The sequence below is a fragment of the Artibeus jamaicensis genome, unplaced genomic scaffold, assembly GCF_021234435.1.
Source record: "Artibeus jamaicensis isolate MK-2021 breed Jamaican fruit bat unplaced genomic scaffold, CSHL_Jam_final contig_475, whole genome shotgun sequence".
Taxonomy (NCBI): Eukaryota; Metazoa; Chordata; class Mammalia; order Chiroptera; family Phyllostomidae; genus Artibeus; species Artibeus jamaicensis.
In genome coordinates, this window is record NW_026521852.1 from 2,402,902 (window position 1) to 2,411,646 (window position 8,745).

Genomic DNA, 8,745 nt, shown 5'->3' on the forward strand with positions numbered 1-8,745 from the left:
TGTGCCTCCAAGCAGGCTTGGGGACATCTGCTTTCCGCTTCCAGAAAAGTTTGGAGAAAGAGAATTTGGGGTGGATTTGGGACTGGCGCCGCCCCCCAGGCCTTCTTTCGCTTTGAAAGTCTCACCCTGCACAGCCTCATTCATTCTTCCCTTCCCCACACCCTGTCTCCCCCATAACTTCTCTTCACTCCTCTTTGGAATCATCCACTTCCTTATCTCATTCTCCCTCCTTCTCTCTATTCCTGTCCTCAACTATTTCCACCTACTGGCAGCCTGTTCCCTGTCACCCTGCCTTTCTCCTTTTTCTCCACTAAACCTTGGCCTCCCACTCCAGTCCATCCCTGAACTTCTCCTGGCCACCCACTCTCCACCCGCTCTCTCCCTCTTCCCTTCCCTCACAGCAAACTTCTACCATGGATTCTGGGCCTCATTGGGCTGCCAATCCCACCCCTGGGGCCACCCTCTCTGCCCCCAACACTACCACGCCCTGGCTGGGTCGGGACGAGGAGCTGGCCAAGGTGGAGATTGCAGTCCTGGCCACTGTGCTACTGCTGACGACAGGGGGCAACCTGACTGTGCTGCTGACACTGGGCCAGCAGGGCCGCAAGTGTGCCCGCATGCACCTGTTTGTGCTGCACCTGGCCCTGGCCGACCTGGCCGTGGCGCTCTTCCAGGTGCTGCCCCAGCTGCTGTGGGACATCACCTACCGCTTCCAGGGCCCAGACCTTCTCTGCCGGGCTGTCAAGTACCTGCAGGCACTCAGCATGTTCGCCTCCACCTACATGCTGCTCGCCATGACACTGGACCGGTACCTGGCAGTGTGCCACCCCCTGCGGAGCCTCCAGCAGCCCACCCAGTCTACCTATCCACTCATCGCTGCTCCCTGGCTGCTGGCTGCCATCCTCAGCCTCCCTCAACTCTTCATTTTTTCTTTGCGGGAAGTGATCCAGGGTTCAGGGGTGTTGGACTGCTGGGCAGACTTTCGCTTCCCTTGGGGGTCACGGGCCTACATCACCTGGACTGCCTTGGCCATCTTCATCCTGCCTGTGGCCATGCTCACAGCCTGCTACAGCCTCATCTGCTATGAGATCTGTAAGAACCTAAAAGTCAAGACACAGACCTGGAAGATAGAAGGAGGGGGCTGGAAGACTTGGGAGAGGGCCTCACCTCCCACCCCAGCTGCAGCCACAAAGGAACTGCCGTCTCGGGTCAGCAGTATCAGCACAATTTCAAGGGCCAAGATCCGAACTGTGAAGATGACCTTCATCATTGTGCTGGCCTTCATCATCTGCTGGGCACCCTTTTTCAGTGTCCAGATGTGGACTGTGTGGGACAGGAACGCCCCTGATGAAGGCAAGTGTGTGTGGTGGGGATGGAGGGTGGAGCGAGTGGAAAAGAGCGGGAAGGGAGAACAGGAGGATGAGGAAAGGACTACGGTGCCTCCCAGAGTGCCCTTCCTGCCTGTCTGCCGTGCCCACCCCCATGGTCAGCCTGTCCCTCAACCCCACATCCCTTACCTGTGTAGACTGATGTACCACTTACCACGTGCCTTTCTGAGCAATGCATGCAGGAACAGAGTGCTCCCTTAGAAAAATGGAAGCCCTTTGGGGCCCTTTTAACTTACTCTCCAGTACACCCAGGTCGCCTCCACAGCACACTGGCCTCCTGGCTTCCTGTCCCTGAGTCCCTGTGTTAGAGCCTGCTGTTTCTTTCCCCCCGCCCTCGACTGGCAGCTGAATGTCTGCCAGGACACAGCAGGTGTCTGTAACAGAATGAGTGGGACGGCCCGGAGGGGTCGAGGAGGGCGGAATCCAGAAGCCAGTGTGCACCCGTATGTATGACATAGTGGGGATGGGGAAACCCGAACGTGGCCTAGAGTCATGGTTATTCTCCCAGTGTTATGGAAGTTGCCTTGCTCAGGGTCTACATCCATTAGAAAATTCAAGGTCTAGGTGTGGAACAAAGACAGCATCTCCTATTTGGGCCAGTCCTGTCAACCTCTAAAGTCATCTTGGAGCAAACCCTGTAGTTACAAAAAAAGCCAGCGAGTTAAGACTCTGGAGTTGGGAGTCCCAGGTTCAAGTCTTAGCTGTGCTTCTCCCTGACGGAGGAACCCAAGCGAGCCCCCTCGCCTTTCTAGGACTCAGTTTTCTCCTTGTTCAACGGAGACCCAGATTCCCTCTCAGATCCCTTCTAGCTGTCATTCTAAGGCTTCCCATGCTTCTCTCTTGGCAGATTCAACCAATGTGGTTTTCACCATTACCATGCTTTTGGGCAACCTCAGCAGCTGCTGCAACCCCTGGATCTACATGGGCTTCAACAGCCACCTGTGGCCACACGCCCTGCGCCATCTGGCCTGCTGTGGGGGCCCGCAGCCCCGGATGCGCAGGCAGCTCTCCAATGGCAGCTTCTCCAGCCGCCGCACCACGCTGCTGCTGACCCGCTCCAGCTGCCCGCCCACCCACAGCCTCAGCCCCAGCTTCAGTGGGAGGCCTGGGCCTGAAGGGTCACCAAAGGACTCAGAGTGGGTGGACAGGGAAGGTGTCACTGAGGCAGGCATCTTTTAGGGAACATTCCTTGGAGTCTGGTGCTGCCCATGGGGCTCTAGGAGGGTTTCAGCTCATCTCAGCACTGGCTGCAAATGCTGGGAAGCTCTGGGATGGAATTAGGGGAGCCCAGTTTGGGCAGCATGAAAAGGCCAGAATGGCCACACTTAGTGTCTGGCCTGCCTGCATTCGCTCCCCATCTCTCATGCTGGGAGTCAGGGGTAAAGAGACTGTCTATTCCCCTGATCCTGCCATGTTCACAAGGTGTCTAGGAACACACCCATGTGGCAAATGTTGTGCCCCAGATCTGGGGTAGGACTAGGTCAGCCCTGTCTGGGGCTCCATAGGTGGCAACTCAGAGGCTGATCTCTGACCTTGACTATGTGTCCCCAACATAACTTAACTAAGTACAATCAGCCCAACCAGGAGAGGGCGGAAGTGAAAAACCAAGAGAAGGACCCTATTGGATCCTGGATTTTTTATTTTTCATTTTTATTTTTTGGTAGAGGGAGGATCATTTAATGAAGAAAAGTGAATGGGTCAGGGGGCTTCATCCGCTATGTCCTTGTGTTTACTGGATAGAGAGATATAGCATTTAGCACAACACCAGCTAACGAGCACTAACTCAAGATGTAATATTTAGTACAGCGCCAGGTAACGAGCATTCACTCTGCAAATTCAAGTTTCTCTTCTTCCCACACCACGCCCTTTTTTAGGGCACGGACAGAGTGTTGTATATTTTCAGTGGTCTGACCCACTGAGGGTGAGGGGAGGAAGGGAGGGAAAGAGAGGGGCCACAGTAAACTTTAGAATGGAGGAAAACTCGGAGGCAGCAGGGCAGGTTGCTACTCCTTGCCCTGAAAGGTATCCAGACAGCTCCTTCCCCTGGGGCTGCACAGATCACAGAACACGTCTCTTGAGAAGTGTGATGGGAATCATGGCTCTGGATTTACTTGAGGCTCTTCAGAGCTTCCACACGAATTGTGCACATGCTGTGCTCAAGTCAGGAGCCCGGGGTGTAACATTCGCCTCTGCCTGCAAGTAACTGTACGATCGTGAGCCAGCCACCCACTCTCTGGACCTCAGTTGCCTCACTTGTGGAATGAAAATGTACTCTAAGGTCTTTCTCAGCTCCCATCTTTCATGACTTTGCGAGGCTGGAAATGATAGCACAACAGAAATATACAAAGGGTACTCTAACCAACAGGCTCCAGAAGAATTGTTGGATTTTTGTGACAATGACCTTTACACTCTTTGACTAAATTCTGGTGACCGAGGGCCCTTCCATGGCCACACTGTGTATTCTTGCCCTCAATTCTGTGATACTGATGCAGGGAGAGACAGACAAAATCTGGGGCTTTGTCCTGAATTATCTCCAGGGGGGTCTAATTCAGCCTAATTCTGATTCTCATCTCAGAGATGACCTTGATGGTGGGAAAAGCACCACTAAAAAGTCCGGAACTGGGTCCTGGTCTCATCACCATGTCACCACTGGTGACCAGTGTAGGTGAAATGCTCGCTCTCAGAGTTGTGAAGATCAGACAGGACTGCGGATGCACAGGTTGTTCGGAAGCCCATGAGCTCTGTCCTATGCAGGAGGCTGTTAATCTAACTAGGAGCTCCTGAGAGCAGCTCCAGAAAACAGGTTCAATCTGTCCTTCTCTCCCAGGGAAGCTTTAAGAAATGACTGTGGCTTTAGGGATACACTTTTAAGAGGCCACTGAGCTCTCAGAAGCCTCCTTAGGTTTCTTTAAAAGAACTAAGCCGAGTGCTGTGAGTGAACCGAGCATTCCAGCCCTTCAGTGTTATAAAACTGGAGGACGGGGTCCAGGGCCCAGTGGGACCAAGGCTCAAGGGAGAGGACCCACGGTCTCTTCCCTGTTCTCTGTCACCCATGTGAGTCCCTGACAACCAACCACTTCTCCCCTGTCCACCTGCCCTGGGGGATCTAGGCAACAACACCAGCCTGAGCTGTTGAAGTTGCTCCTGTTTACACAAGCTACTCCAGACCACAGTTCCTGACCCCAGTGCCCACAGTAAGTACTAAGTAAATCTTTGCTCATGGTGATGGATGGGAAATAGAAGGGACACCAGTCTTATACCCCAAAGATATGGGTTTGAGCCCCGATCTCATCTCTTTTCTACCTGTGTGAACCTGGGCAAGTTATCCAATCTCCCTAAGCAACAGTTCCTTATTTGTTAAAAAGGAGTAAGAGTGCCACCTTGTTGGAGGGACTTGGAAGACTGTAGACAATAGAACATCCTACTGATGTTAGAGATGATAATGATAGCCTGGCTTTGGGCTGCATCTGATGGGTAATTTCTAGGGCACTGGGTCCAGGAGACTGTACAGTTCAGAGGGGACAAGGGGACATGTGGAGTCATGGCTGGCCAGAGCACCTTCTACGTCTATCTACTCTTGCCTTCTGTAGCAAATAATACACTATACATTATATTTCCATTTTGCATTGCACAGGAGAGATTTACCTGTGGTGGTGGCTTGGGGCCTATACTCCTCCTCCCATAGAAAGGCTGCATTTGATCTTTTTCAGAAAGCTGGGGCTGTTCAATGATCAGGCCAGTGAAGAGCAGCTGGACACTGGGCAGGGGCCTCAGGAGCCTATCCCAGATGGCTCCGAGGAAATGGCAGGGTCTCATCTGGATCTATCAATGACAGCTTTTGCAGTGTGTGTAAGAAGTTCTCACAGGCCTTTTGGGAAGGGGTTCGAGGAGGTGGGCCTCTGTGGGAAGCAAGGGGTCCTGGGCTCTCTGGGTCAATCTCACTTTGACAGCCGGCTGCAGAAGGCCAACTCTCTGTGAAATACAGTACTTCAGTCCCTTGGAACCCATGTGGGAGTGGAGGGTGAGGGGCCAGGCAGGGCAGAAGGTGGCTGGAGAAGGTTAATTGGTTGAGTGTGGGCACTTCTCAGAATGGCTTTTTATGTTGTCCAGTATAGGCTAGCACTTTTCCAAGTGACTCTGTTTGTGCTTTTTATGTAAGTAGATCTTTTAATAGGCCATAGGCTCAGCCCAGGCTGCAGCACCTCACTGCTGGGTCAGGAGCCCAGAGATCTGGTTGCAGCTGACTAATAAAACTCCTTAACAAACAGGACATTTCTAGGCATCTTTGTTTCCTAGGAACAATCGTCATGGGATAGGCAAACTAAAGTAAAATTGTAGCAGAGCAGGGGTGGAGATCCATCTGCCTGGAACCCCTTCACCCAGTTTAAGAGGAAAAAAACAAAGAGTATTCTACTATTTTCCCTGGAGCCACACAGTGGCAGTGTGGAGCTGAAAGTGGGTCTGAAGCAGTAGTGACCCGAGGGGCAGGCTGGGAAAGTCACCAGCCTCCCAGCTCTAAGGCCAACTAACTTTCCCTCAAGTTCTAGAGCCTCGGTCTCTCATTTGACCCAGTTCTCCTGAGATACCTTGGTACATGCTTCTTTCTCGCTAAGTTTACAGAGGATGTATTGGCAAGGAAGGGCAATGAACAAGAGGATTTTGCTGCAGGTAAAAGACTAAATGTAGAAATTCCTGCCCAAAAGGTTGAATGTTTGAGGGAGCTTGTGGCACCTCAAAAACAAAAACAAAAACCCCAGATAAGATGGAGTTATTGTAATGTGTCTGGTTTAGAGGCTAGGGGCTTGGGTTAGAAGGACTCTTGCAAGCCCCTCTGGCCCCAGAAATCTGTCCTGATCCCAGAAGCAAAACACCCCAGCTGGGGTATTTAGGGCGTTATGATGCTGGTCATAAAATGCCTCTTCATCCACAGGGGTCTTGTTGGCCAATAGGACAGTGTTCCTTGTAGAATTCTGCTGAACTTTCATGGTGAGCATTTGGGCTCTTGCTCCTCTAGAATAAGAATTCATTGAAGACAAGTCAAATTCATTGGGGTCCACTGTATAATCCCAGTTCATCATTATCATGAAATCAACCAGCAACTGGTTGCCAGTAGAAAATCAGTTTCTCCGTTCCTTGTTATAAGGTAGTTCTGGTAGTTCATCCAGTTCCCACCCACAGAGGGACCCAGCGTGGGGCAGCACCGTTGTTCCCTGGAGGTCTCGATGACATACAACATGGGAGAAAGTGACTTCCCCCTACTAGAAGGTATGCTCCTCGAAGGGCGATTGCTCATACAGGTGACCTTTCAGACAGATTTAAGCAGCTAACCTTCTAAACTCACAGTAGTATCACAAGCAAAAGGCTGTTTTATTTCTAGAAATATGGCTAGCAGTGACTTTACGGAGCAGTTCAAATTGTTAGCTGGCTCCAGTCACCAGCTTATGGACCCACACTCCTTAGGACATGAAACGAGCCCTTCGCTTTATTCAACATCAGTCAAACCTCTGACAGTCACTTGGAGTCCCCCTTTCTACTCAATTCTTAAACAAGGCTCTCCAAGAACACTTTCCCTTTATAAGCAATGGGGGTGGGTGCTATTGTTAACCTCCATGGCATACTTATTTGCTATAAAATGTCATACCTTTGAAGCCAATCACGGCAGAGTTCATTAGACCTTAATCAGATGGTTGGTGATGCTCAGGTCTCTGTCCTCTGCAACAGCAACTGCTGGAAGCAGGGCATCTCCACTGTGTCTGAGCCTGGCACAGACCCTTCTCCACGCTGTTCAGGGAGCCTGTGTCCAATCAGGCCCGCTCACTTTTCTTCTACCTCTTCTCCCACCAACAGATGTCTACCCTTCTCCCTAAACTAAGGTCAGAAGACATATCTTTCTGGGGCATTTTCTGGGATTAAGTGCACCTAATACTAACACTCTTGTACCCAGTTGGCCTAACGGTGACAGGCTCTGGTTTCACTGTTCTGTGTTAATTCCCCTCTGTCACGTGTTATTTTGCACATGTTCTTGCCTGTGTCCATAACTACGTCTGGCATGCTTTGACCCTGCCCACCCAGCCACTCCAGCCTTCTGTTTACGCGTGCCCCTTCCCACTCCCAGGGCCTACCCAGAATTCTGCAGGATGGGGCGCTCTACTGCCCGGCTGCCCCTGACCCCTCTCCCAGTGGGGAGCTGTCTTGGTAGTGTCCCTGCGCAGTCTCTCGGGTGTGCTGTGACATGTCGGAACCTCTACAGTCCTCTGCTTATTTTTTTTCTTTTTAAAAGAGATCAAAAAGAAGTACAGTTTCACTGCTGGATGCAAAGACAGTGTTGTTGTCTGTGTTTAGTCCTCATTCTACCTCTCTGGTCAACAGAATCTCTTTTTCCCCATTCAAAAAGTTTTTGAGGAGATGTCTTGGCCCATAAGATAAATACCATAACAAAATACCACAGACTGGGTGGCTTACAAACAACAGAAGTTTGTTTCTCACAGTTTCGGAGGCAGAAGTCCAAAATCAGGGTTTCGGCATGGTTAGTGAGGGCCTTCTCCTAGGCCCCAGACTTCTCCAGGCATCCTTGCTGGATGAGAGGGGCTGCAGAGCTCTGTGGGTCTCTGTCGTAGGCACTAATCTCATTCATAAGGGCACCACCCTCATGACCTAATCACCTCGCAAAGGCCCCACCTCCTATCCCACATTGGGGATTAGGATTTCAACATATGAATTGCGAGAGCGGGAGGCACACAAAAATTCAAATCTAGCAGGAGAACAATGGCAGGCTAAAGGTAGAGGGATGTGTAGATTAGCAATAATTTCCAGCCCCAGAACCATTTTTCAGATCTTGGGGAAGGGGAAACTGGGGAGATGAAATACTCCCACTGTTCCCAGTTCTCTAGAAAGTCATTTATAGCTAGCAGATGGAGCAAGTTCACAAATTGTTGCTAAGATCTGAATGCCACAGGACAGGGCACTGGACAGGTTGAATTTGGCAGAGTGAACCTACGCTTTCCACATGTTTAGGTGCTTAGCTATAGTGACATTTTTTTTCATTTTCTGTCTTAATTAACTGTTGAAGAAAGTATATTGTATGTTTCTCTAGTCACTGCTTACTGCATGTATTCAATTTTGAAACATTTTAAGTTAATTCCCTGAAGTTTTCTAGAATTAAGATATCTGCAAACAATGACAAATTCCATCCTCCTTTCCAATAATTATAGCCCTTATTTTTGTTAAATGTTTTATTGAACTGCTTAGAACTCCTAGAGCACTATCAGATGGTGAAGGACATGGGTATGTGGACACTCTTAGTTTGCTCATCATCTGAAAGGACCATGACTAGGACCTTACAGTTAAATAGCATGCA

The 8,745-nt window shown here is 50.4% G+C and overlaps 1 protein-coding gene across 1 annotated transcript; it reads left to right on the plus strand.

Moving 5' to 3' along the window:
* The first annotated feature begins 413 nt into the window (after positions 1 to 413).
* Positions 414 to 3,145, plus strand: AVPR1B (arginine vasopressin receptor 1B). Its single transcript, XM_053668023.1, has 3 exons — positions 414 to 1,353; positions 2,236 to 2,528; positions 3,053 to 3,145. Exons 1-3 carry the CDS (start codon positions 414 to 416, stop codon positions 3,143 to 3,145), a joined length of 1,326 nt encoding a protein of 441 aa, XP_053523998.1.
* Positions 3,146 to 8,745: the final 5,600 nt, after the last annotated feature.

Excerpts from the sequence above, each read along its gene's own strand:
- AVPR1B (XM_053668023.1), top strand. The coding sequence starts at position 414 with ATGGATTCTGGGCCTCATTGGGCTGCCAATCCCACCCCTGGGGCCACC. Across the intron at positions 1,354-2,235 it reads CAGGAACGCCCCTGATGAAG|ATTCAACCAATGTGGTTTTC; the intron begins GCAAGTGTGTGT and ends CTCTCTTGGCAG. Across the intron at positions 2,529-3,052 it reads CACCAAAGGACTCAGAGTGG|AGGGAGGATCATTTAATGAA; the intron begins GTGGACAGGGAA and ends ATTTTTTGGTAG.